Source organism: Ascidiella aspersa, chromosome 8, assembly GCF_963924565.1.
Source record: "Ascidiella aspersa chromosome 8, kaAscAspe10.2, whole genome shotgun sequence".
Taxonomy (NCBI): Eukaryota; Metazoa; Chordata; class Ascidiacea; order Phlebobranchia; family Ascidiidae; genus Ascidiella; species Ascidiella aspersa.
In genome coordinates, this window is record NC_139454.1 from 19,039,904 (window position 1) to 19,057,342 (window position 17,439).

At 35.9% G+C, this 17,439-nt stretch overlaps 1 protein-coding gene across 1 annotated transcript; it reads left to right on the top strand.

The window, feature by feature from the left end:
- The first annotated feature begins 415 nt into the window (after positions 1–415).
- Positions 416–9,467, top strand: LOC146136714 (uncharacterized). Its single transcript, XM_083396239.1, has 8 exons — positions 416–518; positions 1,542–1,660; positions 3,003–3,091; positions 4,667–4,794; positions 5,473–5,523; positions 6,665–6,809; positions 7,982–8,157; positions 9,099–9,467. The coding sequence occupies exons 1-8, from the start codon at positions 458–460 to the stop codon at positions 9,443–9,445; spliced, it is 1,116 nt and encodes a 371-aa protein (XP_083252365.1). The 5' UTR covers positions 416–457; the 3' UTR covers positions 9,446–9,467.
- Positions 9,468–17,439: the final 7,972 nt, after the last annotated feature.

Sequence of the window (17,439 nt, forward strand, 5' to 3'; positions counted from 1 at the left end):
CCAAAATTTGCCCAAACGTAAATGTTTAGTTGCAAACTTACGATACTTCTTAATAAATTTGAGGTAGAATGGCTCTGTTTGATAGTAAATCATGGTTGATATCGGATCGGCACCGATAATTACTAGTATAAAAACAAGTAACGATCTCAGCACTTGGCATCGAGTATCTGCTCCACGATATTATCCGAACATCTCAATTTGTATTATAATGCTGTTGTCGACAGGGGTTAACATAGACAATTATTGCTCAATGTCGCTGTTTGTGGAAAAGTAGTTTTCATAACGAATGGTGCGAAATTTAGCAGAATGTGATGCCGTTTCTCGACACAAACGGTAATGTCTAAAATTGGGTGTGAACTGCCTTGGGGCCACCGACTGGTGCTTGTCTACACGCAAAACACTATGTCGACGTCTTGGCATTTTTAAAACAACATAATTGCAGAGCAGTTCGTCGGCCATGTTATTTCGCTTCTTAGTCGTTTTATCTTTGGCTCTCTTCTGCATTCAACTAACGCTGGGTAAGCTTATTAACTTAAAATCTAACCTATTTAGCATAGTATGATTATGGTTGTATATTAGTTATTGTATATTGGTATAAGTCATTGACCTAAGTCATTACCACACTGTTAGGTACAACTGATAAGGTCAAATATTTCAAGATGTTTTACAAGTAACGTTTTGCGCTGTCGCAGTGCAAAATATGTGTTTGGGCCCAAGATTTAAGGAAAATTATTTAAATTCATTATCGTGGCGAGCGTCCAATTTTCTGTGGTTCTTAAACTTTAACTAGCATCTGATACAAATTTGGACAATAGATTTTAAAAGAAAACCGCAAAATGATCAATCATTTTAATTAAAATGAATTTTAATTAATAGTAACAAAAAGGCTAGCTGTGGTACTCTATCCAGTTTATTCTGAAAATGTTTATTCCTATTTTCTTGCTAAAGAGTACGATATTTCTTTAATAGTTGTTTTGATATCGCAGTATAGCATATGCTACTAAAATGTTTCAGTTGTTTGACCGCGTAGCAATTTGTGCCCAGGGGGAATAGTTCTTTGGTAAAACATAGAAGGTTTATGATATATCTACTGAAGCGGTTTATCAATGCTACCGTGCGAAGCCTGGATGCATTACCGACTTATTCGGTGTTTAACTGTAACAAATATAAGGTGTACTTTATTCAAATTAAAGGTAAATGTGTATTTTACAAAGGCTACAATTATAATTTGGAATTTTAATTGGGGCAATAAAAACAAATAGTTAAGAGCCGCATGTTGCTCTCGGAGTCGCGTTGGTAGAGACCTCACGCAAATGTACCCGAAAAAAGTCCTATTAGAGACCTCATGCAAATGTACCCGAATAAAACACTATAAGTTTTATTTTAACACTGTATATTCTCATAAAGAATTTTCATTCTAAACCCACTCTGCTGTTCGTCTGCAGAACAGGTATTTGCTAATTTATCCCTGGTCTAAAATCCACTACGTTCCAGATGATAGCCTTGCAAACGCTGTACGCTGAGCTGTCAGTTATATTTAGGTTGCCATCATCGGGGCAGAAGAAGGGGCAAAAGGCAGACCGAAGTACCAGCGGCGGAACAAAAGATCACCGACACTGAACAACTGAGAGATTTTCTCTCCGAGTGTCTCAGAGCGCGGGTATAATATTATTTAGTATTTTGGGCCTTAGTCAAAGTCAGTCGTTTTGTAATATATTAAGAGGAACATATTTGGCCGAAAAGGCATATTTTGTCTCCGACAATAAACAAAGCTTTGCGATTATAAAAACTGTTTGGTAACAATTAATAAAAAAATAAAAACTACGGCAAAACTAACAGCAACAACAGTGGCATGAGTCAACAAAGAGTAAAAGTTGTATAATATAATATATAAATAATATTTTTACCAAGTAGTTTTAAACGTATTTTTTATACATAAAAATGGGTCAGACAGGGTGTCCATCAAGTGGTAAGAGATGAAACATACGTCACGCTCTTAACCAAATTGCCCAAGTTATTTTTTACTGATTTTCAAAGTTTTGTCTTCAGTCACTCTTTGTTCCCATCCCCAACCATAGAAAAAGTGCCGTCATTTTTAGAAAATGTCATTTTTAGGGCATTTTCCATGCGCCTGTACAAAAAATGACTCAAGCACTTTTTCCATGGATGGGGATGGTCACAAGAAGTGACCACTTAAGCACTTAAGCAAAAACTCTAAAAATTATAAAAAAATGACTTAGGCAATTTCGTTAAGAGCATGACGTATGTTTCATCTTTTACCACTTGATGGACAGTCAGTCTGACTCATTTTTATGTATAAAAAAGAGAGGGAGATGGAAAAATTAGATACGACAATTGTTGTAGCGGTACGTGGAAATTCTACAAAATATGGCCCGGCCTGCGAATAACCTGCATAATGAGGAAATTACGCCAATAGCTTCCTACCGCGAAAAGATAACCGCGCCTGACAGTGTTGTATGAAGGACAAGTCAGGTCGTCCGAGAAAAATAAAAAGTCCCAGTCCAAGTCAATATTAAATCAACTCAAGTCATTTGCAATAAAATAAAATGTCAATTTATTGAGCTATTGTTAATTAGCAAACAACAAAATGAAGGTGTAGTGAGTAACTGTGTTACACGCAAAATTAAATTACGCAGATTTTACCAAAATTTTATTGAAGCAACAAATTCAAAGTCATATCATTGGTCTGAAAACCTTAAAACAAATTTAGTCGATGTGCTCAAAATACATTGGCCAAGTCATGTATAAATAAAAGTCACATCAATTATCTAAAATACTTAATTAACTCTAGTCGATTTGACGAAAAAACATAAGTCAAGTCATATATAAACAAACTTCAAATCATTTTCCTGGAAGACTTAAGTCAAGTTAAGTCGTTTTGCTAAATATACATAAGTCAAGTCAAGTCATAAATGTAAACAGTAACTTTACGCGTTAAATCTTTATAATACTGCAGTTCAGTGGTGCTATTTTTTTTTTAGGTCGGAGAGGTTTGGGATTGGCAAAGTGTAGTCGACGTCGCTGTTCTTGACTCGTTCTGGTACTTTGTTACTGATGAACTTAATTGCGGGTAAATTGTTGTGATCTTGAGTTAGTTCTTTTTAACCTTATATATAGTGTATACCAAAGTTCAGTGTATTGCTGCAGGAACATTAGAAATGCTGTTGAAATATTAGAATGCTGTTGAATTTAGTCGAATCACCTTATAAGAATAGCGTAAGGTCCAGTACTAAAAGTATTTCTAGCATAATAGCTTCTGTTTGTTGCATTGTGTTAGTTGAGTGATTTGAGCCACATTTAGCCAACCTTTTTGTACCCCTTGCTTGGCCACAAAACGTTTAACAGGGGAATGTTAACTGGAGCTAGCGATCAATATTGATGGTGACGACAAGGGCTGCATTGAAAACTTAGTTTCGAATAAAAAATACGAAATACGCCACTACATTGTAATGACTTAAGTCATTAAAAATAAGATTTGTCTTAAGTTGAGTCGTTTCGGTAAAATAACTTGATTTGACTTAGGCTAAGTCTTTTGGATAATAACTTAACTTGGACTTAAATGATTTAGTCAAATGACTTGGTTGGTAATGAAATGCTTTCATTTTAAATGTACAAAATAGTCTTAGTTATCTATTTTTGCCTAATTAGCTTATTGTATTTACATATTTTGAGTTAAATTGCTAATAAGCGGACAAGTTTCCTTTTTTTTTTTATATCAATGGCTTGACTTGGAGTTGACTATTGATGACTTGGACTCCTAAGTCTTAAATGCCTGGTGACAACACTGCAAAAATTGCCTAGATCGTGCAGATATAAAATGGCAAACTGACAAAAAGTATGCAAATAATATGCACATTGCACAGCCAAGGTTTGTATTAATGTACCGTATGTCACAAGTGTAACAAGATATTCTTTAAATCTTTTCATCGGCTTTTAGGAAGGCACGGTATCCTGACATGTAAATTTACTATGTTTTTTAGGCATTGAATAAGAGCGAGAATAGCCTAATCACTTTCCTAAACTACTAGAATTGTGTGTTTGTTTTCTACTTGTGGATTGCTTAGGATAAGAATGTATTTTATATTTTTTTAACGGTGTACCACGCTAAAAGTAAATAGCACTTTTTTAAGAACGGATCAAGACATGGCGACGTCCATAAGAAACTTTTAGTTTTGTAGATAGCATATCTTCTAAAATCTAAACGCGTAAACGACCACGTAAATCTGGCTTAGAGGAACATTTAAACATCAATGGCACAAGGGTTTGCATATCAAGCAAAATTCCTGTTAGCATAGATATAAAATTTCCTATTTTACAGAAATTGCAACAAAAACGCCGGATAGCGAATTTCTTAAATTATTTAGACTCACTTTTTGGCACATAGCTTTGTTTTTGGATAAGGATTCTTTAAATTCTTGGTAATTTAACCCTGATACCTGACGACTGACTAATTCTAAAGGTTATGTGTTAGGGTTAGGCCTTACAGAAGTATTGAAGCACAGTTTTCCACAACACGCATGCAAAAATTGTTGCTTCCTGTCACCCGCATGTAACCTAATTACGAATTCAGTTTTAAAATTCCAATTTCAACTATTGATAGGCTAGCATAAAAATATTTGTTTCACTTCACATCTTTCTTTTTTAGAGTCGCCTTCGGCAATGACACTGTTGACTGCTGGAAAACCAGGCTTGTCGAATACATTCAGAAAACTTCGCAGATCTACATCGATACTGTATTCTGCATCGACTTGTATGCTGTCAGTGTAGAAGGGCGTAAGTCTCGTGATTACCATGCATTGACACTGGTGTTAGATGAATAATGATATATAGGCCAGAGGTGGGCAACCTACGGCCAGCCGGCCGTCTTGACCCACCAACGTAAACTAGGCACAAGGCAATGCCCAAGATAATTTGGCTATATTACCAAAAAAACAATTCACGAGAGTGACCTAGCTATATTCAAGCTACACCAAAACAACATATAAACTATTCAATTTATGGCGCTTTCTGTAGTTATTGTTACAGTCTTCTTAGTGACCACCGTCCCTCGTGGCCTTAATTTTTTTTTAAACATGCATTTTCTGCGAAAAAGAGCATTGGTGCAATTTTAACTTTTTCCAATTAGGCGTTTCTAGCATAAGTCACACTACGTTTTAGCCAATCCCATAATTTTAACAAAATAAACGCACGGCGTTGTGCTACGCCTTTGCTTTAACGAAATTAATGTGTCGCAATAAATCTGTAGACAAATTAACCTTATAAATATTTGTATTTTGAAATGCATTTTTTGCCATTCGTGCGAACGTTTCGCCTTAGTTTTCTCAGACAAATTTAGACCCATTTCGTAAAACAGGGTTACTCTTTGTATAATATTTCTTTCAAATTGTCTCCCATTTTGTCGGACCTACAAATTTTCTAAATACAGCAGTATTGTTTTTAATCGTTGTTTAGACTCAAGTCGAAAGAAGAGGCACTTAGAGAGTCAGGAAACCAGAATAAATGGTGAGTAAGATATACCAATGATAACTATGACTCTATTCTAATCAATATAAATATAAATAAACGATCTATTTCTAGTAAAATATTTCCTTGTTACCCATTCCCTCTACCAAGATTCATGCTTTGGACCATAGCACATATTTGCTCATAAAAGACGAAAAATTGGCAGTCCCAAATGTGACAAAACTTGGGGGGACGATCTCTAATTCAATATTTAACTCTTTGTAGTGATTTGAATGGTTTCGTTTGATGTTCATTCTATACTTTACAATAATATTACACGTGTAGTTAAGTGACTGAAGAAAATGTAGCGTCTCCAATATTGTTTAACAGTGTTTTGGTGCTGGACTACGACCGGTTGAGGCTATGTTTAATCAGAACAATATGGTATATAGTTGTAATTTGTTGGACACCTGGGTAAGTTGCGAACATACGATTTACGTTGTGCTGCAGGATATTATATTTGTAAACGGATCGTTGGGTTTCCTCAAAACTCCTACAGATGTACAAACTCTGTTTTTGCCCAACTTAACCATTAAAACTAAATGTTTCACGCTATTTGTTATTTTCTGTTTCGTTGACAATTATTTTAGCACAAAGTTTCTGTGCGTACCATCGCATGTTTTTTTAACGATTATCAAAGATATAACGGCCCTATTCAAATTATAGTTTGGCTAACTTATAAATAAACAATATCTCCGTCATCCCCTTTCCAACTATGTTATATATGATAACAGGCTAGAAGCACGGGTATACGACGAACTTTTTTTAGCTAATTGAACCAAATTAACTGACAATTTTCGCGCTTCGCGCTGCCAACATTCCACTTTACTATCTTCTATGTTGTCTCACTAATATGTAATTCAAAAATGCCGAATTGGTTTTGGTAGGGGGGCAGACCCATTATCAAAAAGAATTTGTGGGGGGGGGGTTTATATGTCGTTTAAGTCGCAAAACTTTTTCCTCAAAGACGCATTTAAAAAAATAAATTTTGACTTAGCCTACTACAATCATGCGAACTGTTTTTACATTTACGTAGTTGAAATAGACAATTTGTTAGGGGAGGTCATCTCCACGTGCCCCACTAAAAGCCCCTGGGTCGATAGCGAGGTTTAAAATGACAATATTGTTTGCAAATTCGCAGCCCGATGCAGCAGCGATTACCAGCCCAACTCTAGACGAACTCGCGCTTTCACTGAATGCAACTCTCGCAGCCAACTGACCAGCAACAGAGATCCAATCGACTTTCCCTCTATATCGCAGTTCGCGGCACAGGAAGCGGTTTGCGGGTGTGTTTTGCCACTGTCATTCAAACAGTTGCGATACATACTTAAGCTCGCATTTTTGTGTAATACGCAACACGCATAGAATGCCAATTGCTGATATTTATTAGTGCTGCAAGAAACGGCTAAGGTTATAATCATGGTTTCGCGAACGTAAGTATCGTATGATTCTGAGCACTCAAGACGCGAGAAAGTTGCCAAACCAATTTTGACTTGTTTAACTATAGTCGAAATATTTGCGAATTAAAAGTTATTTGCCTATTTTGGCTTGTCAATTTAGGCATGGCATACGTTGTGCTATAAGCGCGTTATTCAATTCATAAGTATGGTCAGATTTACAGCGTTTTCAAATATGATCATACATACCTAATTGACACCAGTTCTGCATTAAACGCTTGTTCAACACTTTATAACTTTTCCTCTCGCTTTTAAAGAACTGTTGTTGTGTCCCGTCTTTATAAAAACATAAGTTTCAAACAAAGAGACAGTATGTTAGCACGAGGAAAAGGACGTACCGTATCCATTATTTTAAATCGACCAATGTATACCTCACGGATAACGTCTAAATGGGCATAAGCTCTAAAAGGGCAGATTAATGTCTATTCAACATGTTCCCTCCCTCTAAAACCCATCCTTAACTTTAATACAATGCTGCCCCAATAAAATTAACACTAAACCAATTTCTAGCCACACCCAATACCCGCTCTTAGCCCTAAACAAGGGCAAACAGTCTGTTGCCTACAGCGGCACCCCCAATGTCGATGCCAGAAAGTCTCATATGGCCTAACCTCTCCTGACAGTAATACGCGTTATTTTGTTCATTTAGGGCTTAGGCCTTTTTCCGATGAATGTTGGACATAGTAACAATAGTATTATGACAATTTATAAAGTGGTAATTATGTATACTAACAGTTAATCTCAAGTCAATTTTCTTGTACCGTATACGCTGTAATAAATAATAAAGAATAATACATATAAAACGCCCAACAATTACTTACTTAAAATCGCTTTATACCAGATTAAAATAACCACTGCACAATTGCGCCCTGTCCCATCTTACACAGACCTTCAATTTCAAAAAAGACTAAATAACATAGAAATAAAAAATTAAAATCTAAAAAAAATGATTTAGTTCGATATATTGTATAAACGCCTACAGTTGTTTTGTGCTGATTTAGACCGGAGTTTCCTGGTTGTGGACCAGGCGGAATCGAGAGCATTACCAGTGAAAACGACACGGAAATTCCGCGATGGCCTTACACTTTGGAAGCCTTGTTGAAACCCAACTCCCCTGTACGAGCGTCGGTGTTTGAATGCAACAATCGCATTTTCCCTTTGGATAGTGGCCGTACTGGTAAGCTTTGTTTTAAACGTTGTGATAAAACGTCGATTTTCATAACAGGTTTGTGTAATATTCAAATTTCGGCTTTAAATATTTGACGATAAATATTAGTATTTGTTTTGTTTTTAAGTTACTATTGTCACCGTTTTGTATGAATATTGTAACAGCTTTATAAAACAAGGCCTTCATTCCATCACTCTGGAAAAAAGCGACACATTTATCAAGGTGTTCAACTTTTCTTTAAACTATAAAATGTTCTATTTTGTTCTATTTAAAAGACTAACAATATTAAGCCAGGCGAACACTAAGTCGTCTTGTGCATATGTGTATGAAGTTTCCAGGAGCGGATACAGGATTTTGGTTTGTGGGGACATTAACATTTTTAGAAATTACGTCACAAATTTACGTCATAACGTGCGCTGAATTTTAATAGCCACCTTCTAAAAAACTTCATGTAGTAAACATGCAACTAAAATTCTAAACAGATTGCAGTACAGCGTTTTAAAAATTGATTGCAGTTTGCATTCCTGAAATTACCTACAAACTTTTAATTTAAAAGGGGTGACAGGTTGAACATACAATAAATATGTCACATACCTCGATATAAATGTGTTTCTCAAAAATATTTCGGTAAAAAGTTTTGAAAAGTATATACTCTAGTTTAGAGCTTTAGAGAAACCATCCAAATATAAAGCTATATTGCATTTTAAGATAGTCGAACCTTGCGTCACATAAAAACAGTGCATAGAAAACATAGACTTTTTAAAACTCCGCCAAATTGTTATTTAGCTATTGGAAAAAGTACTATGATGTTACAGAGGGCCTCACGATTTCCCTATGGATCCGCCCCCCAAGTAGTAATTTAAACTGGCGTAAAGGGAAAAAACAACGATACTAGGTCACTTTATATGTCGTCTTTAAGTTTCAACAATAGATGCAATCTCTCTACGCAGATCGTGGGCCAACGTGCGAAAACTGGGACCCCTGGTCCAGCTGTGTCGGGTGCCAGAGGAGCCGCAGCAGGACCAGGAGATGTCAGGAAGGCCACACGGGCCAAACCAGACAACAGGCTGACTGTCGACCTTCGCCATCTTGCCAACGTCCACCCAGGCCAATTCGACAGCCAAATCCACTCTGTCAGTCCATACTTTTCCAAACGGTGTTTGGTCAGCAAACGACGACCACCAGAACCGCTGAGGTAGATGTTCCTCAAAACGGACAATCAACGATCCCCGCTGCACCTATGTCATTTCTGACTAATAATACCGGTTTGCTGTTTTTGATTTCCCTGGTCTGCTAGTCAACAGTTGTGCACAGAGAACTGCGCGTAAAATGTACATAATTTTAAATAAAATTCTGAATACTGAAGAAAAACGGAAAAAGCAAGCGTGTTTTATTTATTTTGCTTTAGAGTAGTTTTAGGTTTAAGTAAAATACTAAAGCTAAAAGACTAAAAGCATAAATCCTAGACTACAGTAAAAACAGATATGGATTATTTCGATCAAAAAATCCAGTAATAATCCGTCAAATTTTTCTTTAATGATTTAACGAAAATCAGGCGTCAGTCATACGACTTAAGATTACTACTTCTCGTGACACTATTTATAGCTATAACGTTTAAGCTTTATCGAACAACACATTAACAGTAATCTAAAAGTATACAAAAAAGGAAAAAGGGTAAACATTAAATAAACGGTTTATATAGCAAATTTTAAATGACAGTTATTTTTGTATAGGTTACCAAAAAATGGCAAATGTTGCTTAAACCGTATAGACAAGTTTATTAAGTTTGTTAAAGAAAATACATAATTGTATCATGTAACATAGTAGTTTTTAAAATAAATTTAGCATAACGAAATGAAATTTTTCTATTAGTTCTTCAGCCATTTGAGTTTTAAGGTCCAAAGTGAAGATGTCAACCGTCCAGCGTTTGCGGCCGCTTGCGCGGTTTAGCCAAGTAACCGCACAGCGGCGCGTAAATACATCTATACATCTAAAAAAACTTGCCGCGCCTTGCCGCAAACCACGTGCGGCTTGCCAAAGTTTTATTTTTAGTTTATTGGAAAATATAGCAAACAGTTTACAGATGTTTTATCCCTAAAAACTAAGCTGTTGTTGGTTTTAGTTTGAACTAACTTTTAAGTGTTTGTAGTATATTTTAAAAAGTTGGAATATATTGCTTGTAGGGCTTAAATTTTGCGGGCAGCGCAGCTTAAGATTTCGAAAATAATTTGCGGTGCAGCGCAGCTTGCGAACAACTTAAAGTGCGGTGCGGGCAGCGAACACAAATTTCATATCCTCATCATCTCTAGACCAAAGTATTGAAAAAACGGTTTTCTTCAAACCTTGAATTTTAACAAGTGTTTAAAATCTGAACAGCCCTATTAGGCGGCTGCTGAACTGTGAAACTACAGGTAACCTACATCAAGTGTAAAAATGATCTCAAAGTATGATTGCTTATAGGAATCTCGTGACATCTGTTTATAACACAACACGTACAGTAGTACATCTTGTTTAGTTATGACACAATTTAATAAAAGAGGTTCACACATAAAGGTTGAGAATCGCTGGTATAGCCTGTTTGAAGGCGGAATTCCCGAACACGGAGGTTTTCAATGTTGCTGGCTCGCTTACGGCACACCAAATAATTGCGACTAAATTCGTGACACCAATTCAACAAAATAACAAGTTTTAAGTTGGCAATCGCCCTTAGTGCAAGGCAATTAGGAAATGTATTTTTGTTGTCGGTTTTTAATTAATAGTTTGAATTTAAGTCTTGCAATGCTCACACGCTTTTGGAATACTAAATATAAATCTTAACTAATTAACTGGGATTGGGATCAGAACAAGTCGCATTTTCTCTAATTCGTTAATTTGGAGAACGATACAATAAGCTTCTATAGTCACAGAAAAAACTGTAAACTCTCCTCAAGCTTTATGATATTATTGTTTATTTGTTTTAAAGTAGTCGCCCAAGTAAAGCAACACGAAGTATGGAATTTGTTGGTTTAACCTTCAATTCATCCAGGTCAACTTGCCAGCAGCTTGTGTGACGAATATCCAAACGGAATTGCGACGACACCGGCGCGACCTCTTCGAAGAAGCGCAGCTCTTCACCTACGACCTCATGAAGTTCGACAGCTATAAGCGATTCAGATCTACGAGACTCTACTGGAGCTGCAAGGTCATATTCTGCCTTCAGGCGCTCAAGGTTGCTCCATCGGACAAAACCTAAAAAGACGAGTTGAAAACTCGGTTCCAAGACGTTGATGAATGTTTGTTTTTTTAACTAACTGAAAAGTTTTTCACTAATCAAAAATACAGGACAAGGCGTATGGTACTTCCCGTAGAAAATGAAATAGTTGCTCCTATCTGAACTAAAAAACATTAGGCTTTGCAGTGGCGAAGCCAGTCGAAAATCGCAGGTTTGACACCCCTAATCTACACAGAGTATATTTATTTTTCCAAATATTTCACAATTATGTCTTTGTAATTAAATTTAAAGCTGCAGTAGTAATTAACAAGTATAGGACAACCATCGAGTTTAAAAAAAGTTGATTGGAACACAAAGCAAAAGGAATAAGAAGTGGTGATTCATCTGTGTTACTGTATCTTTTGAAAAATAAAAATGGTCGACCTTACGCAGCTAACAACGTCTTCACAATGTGAAATAAAGCTTAAGGTTTTCATAGATGTTGCCGAACGTTGAGTTAAAATTAATGAAAACTGCAAAAAAAACACTAACGCAAGACCCAGAGTAACGAAATATGATGCTCCAGTGTGTAAAAACCGCAAGCAGATTGCTACCAAATTTCAGACAATCTACACTGACAGAAAAATCTAGTTCTCTGTCAATTGTAATAAGCACAACATCTATAAAGTACTCACTTCTTTACAATAAGATCCAGGTTTTCTTATCTGAGTAAAAAAGGAAACGTGGACTATACCTATAAAATGTTGTTGAAATGTAACATTTATACCAGACTACTCACTTTCAAACTGTCAAACAGATTTATTTATACCTATTCTATTGCAAGCAATGCAAAAAAATATTTAGGGGTACCGGTAGGATAATTGTTTGTTTTTTTAATTTTAACCGAAATCTGAATTTTCCAATTGATGTAGCATGGTCAATGCTGAACCAAACATGTTTAGATTTTGTTTGTAGGGTTTTTAGAAGCAACCTAACAACTCTAAGGGATCCCCACTAAAACTCCACAAAAAAATTGTTTTTTTTGAACAACCATATTGCATATCGAATTAATCGAAGGTCGTATCAATTATCGCAATTATCTCCGTGACTGTGAAACATCCATGACATATATCCATAGGGAATTGTTTAAAATCGTAATACCGCTGTAGCAGCCGTTTTTCGCATTGCATGATATTCAAGCAAGTAGTACCAGTACTAAACTACGTACAGCGTAAATAAATCTCGTTTGAAACTGAAAATTGGTTACTTCTAAAATATTAATAAATCGCTTTAAATGCGATATTTTGTGAACTCTACCTAAACGAAATTCAAGCAACTGCCTTGTAAATCCGGTAGGTATTACTGCGTCCAAGGAAAAAAATCCCGTTTGAAAATCTTAATTGCTATATGTTCAAACCGCTGCAATAAACGCGATATTTTGCAAATTTGGACTATCTTTTACGTGGTTAAACAAACTGCAAAAATGCTATTAAACATAAAAGTATAAACTTTGTAGGTTTCCTAATGTTTATTCAAAATACGTGCAGTATACGCATACAGTGCTTGATCGACTTGTGTCATTTTCAAGCAAACACCTATAATCCGGGTAACGCAGTATTTACACATGTCTGGTTTATTTGCGTAACAAAAGGTTTCCATCACAGTTAATTGACAGATTTTTGTTTACCAACAAAGATTTAAATTTGCATTTGATTGACACCCGGTTAGTATGTTCGTGATCGCGATTGCTGGAGCATCAGTCGCAGATTTCAGGCGTGTAAGGTCGAATATCAGATTGACCACGACTTCATGTACGTTTAAGGTTTTAAGTTCCCTGAATTCGTAGCGCTGTCAAAAAGTACCATGTTCAGAAAGAGGTTCCATAACATCAAACCATTGCACTACTACAATGATTTTCGTTTATTTTTGATCAAAACCTTAAAAAAATACGCTTGAACAAATTATGGGTCCTTGCTTTCCTTCTATATTACCTTTTTCATTGCTATTTTATACGTTTTACATTTCACATTCTTCACTACTAACCGGGCTCCATTTGATAAAAATCTTGCTTGTTTAGCGTTTGCCATCATTTAACTTCAGTACAAAAAAGACATACTGGGTAAAAGTTTTTAACTGAGCTTACTAAAATAGAACGTAAAGCGCAAAAACTCTTTTTAAAAGCGTAAACAAAATGATTACAAAGCTATAAACCTGGTAGTGTGTGACTTAACAATGAACAGTATTTGCACTCGCGAGTTACTCTCTGTGAATATTTGAGCTTTTTATTAAATTAAACAGTATAAAATTTAAACAAATTTTTGTGTTACAAGTATCGTTTTAATTATTGTGGTTGTATTGGGGTTATATATTTTTACAGTACGGTTCAATTCCAAACATATAAAAAGATTTTGTCATTTCTCCCTAACGCAGATTTTAACACTAAATTCCCTGCCTAATCCGCATACAGAAGTGAACTAATCAACCAATTTTTCTGCGCTGCATTGGATTTACACGTGCCTGGACAAAGCCAACGCTCAACGAAAGCCTGGTTGTTGCCTAGCACATATAATACAGTCATACACGCATTGGCCCCTCCAACGAAAAGGACGGGTGTTATGTTTTTTGTAGATTGAGCGAGTAAAGCGTGCAGTGAAATGTGAGCCTTTGAATCTACTGCTGCGATTTGGATTGACTTGTTTGCCAATGACTTGGACTAGTTCCTTACTTGCTATTTGTTGAATGACTGGATTATGACTAATTATGACATATTTACAATACTGTTAATGCTTTCAGCTTTGTTTTTTATCTAATTTCATAGATTTGCTATGTTCACGAATCGGACTGATACTTATAGGCTACTGAAGAAGTTGTCTTACTATGTATTCTAACATATTTTGATTCAAGGAAATTATAACTTGTTTACAAATGTAGCGCTAGATGTCAGTTCAAAGATTACGCTTATCAATAATGCTCTCCAAATGATTGTCCTGGGGGTATCGTGTAGGCTTTCTCAACGGTTGTGGCAAGCTATTTGCGGGGTACACAGGGTAGTTTTGTGGAGCCACAGGCATATAAGTATTTAATTTAGCCAATTAGAATCTAATTTTTGGTTTTCATTACTTTCAAAACCTTCTTTGCTACGCCCGTCACGTTATATTCTTAAACAGGAACAGGAACAGGAAATCACAACACAGTAAACGGCGAAGACGACGGTTCTTTGTGCATTGTTGCTTAGGCCAGTGGTTCCCAACGCATGAGTCGCTTACCAAATTTGGGTCGCCTCATTATTTTAGGGGGTCGCTTGTTTTTCAGGCATATTGTATCTTTTCACAAAACAGGAAATCATAATCACAAAATATGAAAACTAAACACTGAGAGCAAGCGAGCACAACCATCTCATTAGTAAATTAATAAACATATTATTTTCGAAAAAAGTAACTGCTTTTGTAGTGCAGTTTGTTTGCAACGCAATATTGTATTTGCTTGGGTCGCAAGATTATAATACCAAATTACTTTTTTTTTCAAAATGGGTCGCCTTAAAAACGTGTTGGTAACCACTGGCTTAGGTGACAATTATGTTTGTAAAATCGCATAACAGAAAAACAGCTCGATGCAGAGTCGACAGGGGTCGGAGCTTAAACGCTGCTAAAGAAATACTTTCCTTGTATGTATGAGCTCGTTAAGCGTTTCGCATCAAAACGCAAACAGTATGTACACGAATACGAAGTGAAATGCACTCGGTGACTTTAAAATAAGCGAATTAGCATAACGATGAACCGGATTGAGGAGCTAAATATTGTTTGTTTGTTTTTCATTTTTGTTATATAATAATATAGGCCTAGCAGAAGGCGATTTTTAGCCTTGTTTTTTTGTGATATGTCTCTATCACTGTGGCGTGAGTTTGGCAAAGTTGACTTTTTAATTGTACTCACTATAGTTGTGATCCCGCGAAGCAAGCAATAATGGTGCAGGATAGGGCTTCCCTACCTTTTCAGTCTGCCACGTCTTTAGTTGTATTAAAACTTACGCGTCCCCTAGGTTTACCAGTTTTAAACAAAACATTTATTGTTGTCTGCTTTGGCACGCAGTTATTGGAGAAATTTGCATTTTAAGAGTTTTGTTTTGCATTATCATACCAAACAAAAAGTGACAATTTTATAGGTGTAACATTTTGTACAAAAGATTTTACTGACTTACTCGCGACCCTCAGTTTGGAAAGTCCTGATGTAGGCTACAGCCTCTTGCATCTAATATTAATGTGTCTGCAGGGAAACAAGCTAAAATCTGATTCTGACTTTTTTTGACTAGGCCTAAATGGTTTATTGGTTTGTTTACTATTCAAACATTTATTTATTTAAATTGAAGAATAACTTTAAACCTTTAGAATTCCGGAGTCGGCAACCTGGTCGAGGCCCGCCAATGTAAATGATCTGGCCCACCACCTCTTTTAACTATAGGCACGAGGCTTTTCCACATATTTTTCTAGATTTTAACTCCGTAAATGTAAAAACTATTCGCTGTTCTAAAAAACGTATTTCGCGAATATTTGCGATTTTGGGAAATATTTTCTGCCTAAAGGTGCCCTACGAAACCTTGAACTATCATCAATAAAAGTGTCGTCAAATTAGTATATCTAGATGCTTTTTTGTGCTTCGCACTAGTCCATTGCGCTTTTCGAATATGAACGCAACATCGACAGTTTAAAATTACACCATAATCGTGATGAACTATTAAATATAGCGTTTAGGCTTTTAAGTATTATTATAACACCGTTTTATTGTGATAATTATATAGCGCCGTGAATGTTCAACGAAACAAAAGCAAACGCATCTTTTTCGTGCGGCGCTTAAACACTTTGCTGCATCTTCTTAAATGTAGGCTGGTTAGAACCATTTTAAAATGCAACAAATTCAAAGTCCGCCCCTGATTAATAGTTGTTAAAAAAGGTTAAAAACTACACCTTTAAACAGCAAAACTATGAGTTAAAACCTATTACAGCCGGCCGAGACCTTTCTCCGGACCAGGCCCGCGACTAGGATTACCGACTCCTGATTTAAAACAAAGCAAGATGTACACAACTTGTAAAAATGTATTTTTCATAGCTCAATAGGTCACTTCTAAAATCAATTTAGAAATCTATTTTTTTGTTTGATCTTTATAATGCACACTTTAATCAGCAAAACCGCAGTTGGAGTTTTTAGGCCGCTGTCAAGAATTTATACCAAGGTGAGTTACTTCTCTATATCGTCAAGTTGTTAGTTGTGTTTGTTTTTGTTAAACTAGAATTCTGAGACAATCATGCGGATGGTATTTCAATGATTTTAAACCTTTTGCTAACCTTAATTACTTTCTCGTTCCATACAATATTTTTCAAGTTCAGGGAAAGATTTTCAGGCTTAACGCACATGTGCAGTATTTTATCAGGCATAACGCACTGTGCAGTATTTTATCAGGCGTAACGCACTGTGCAGTATTTTATCAGGCTTAACGCACTGTGCAGTATTTTATCAGGCTTAACGCACTGTGCAGTATATATTTTTAGATGCGAAAATTCTACATTAGGTGATATGGCTAAATATTTATTACAAAAAAAAACAAAAAAACATGTGTTGTGTTTAGCTAGTTTTTGAGGTTGTTTTTGCCTCTAGAGCGTGTCTTATTCTTCTGAAGGCATCACTGCAGCCAAGAAGAACTTCGCGGAATCCACCATCGTACCGTCAAAGGTATTTTCTTCTTTACAGCGAAAAGTTAATTAAATCAATAAAAAGTTTTGCTAAAACTTTTTATTTTTGCTAAAATCTACTGTTATGTCTGATATATAGTTACTGGTAAGCCATAAAAAGAGTTTACTGTACATATAAAGCCTGCTTCAAACAACCTCCTTCCATTTTCAAATTGAAAAATCTCAAGGGTGACAAAATGTTAAGTGAGCCTGTTGTCGTTGCAGACTATATAGGAACGATAAAGTTAGCCGCCCTAATCTATGTCAAAAGTCGGCCAGACGCTTTCTATGTTTGTTTTTATGATGAAGTCGATAAAACACATTAAGTATATCTGTCCTTTAAATTCTGAAAAATTCGCTGCTCATAAAGTTAAGTGGG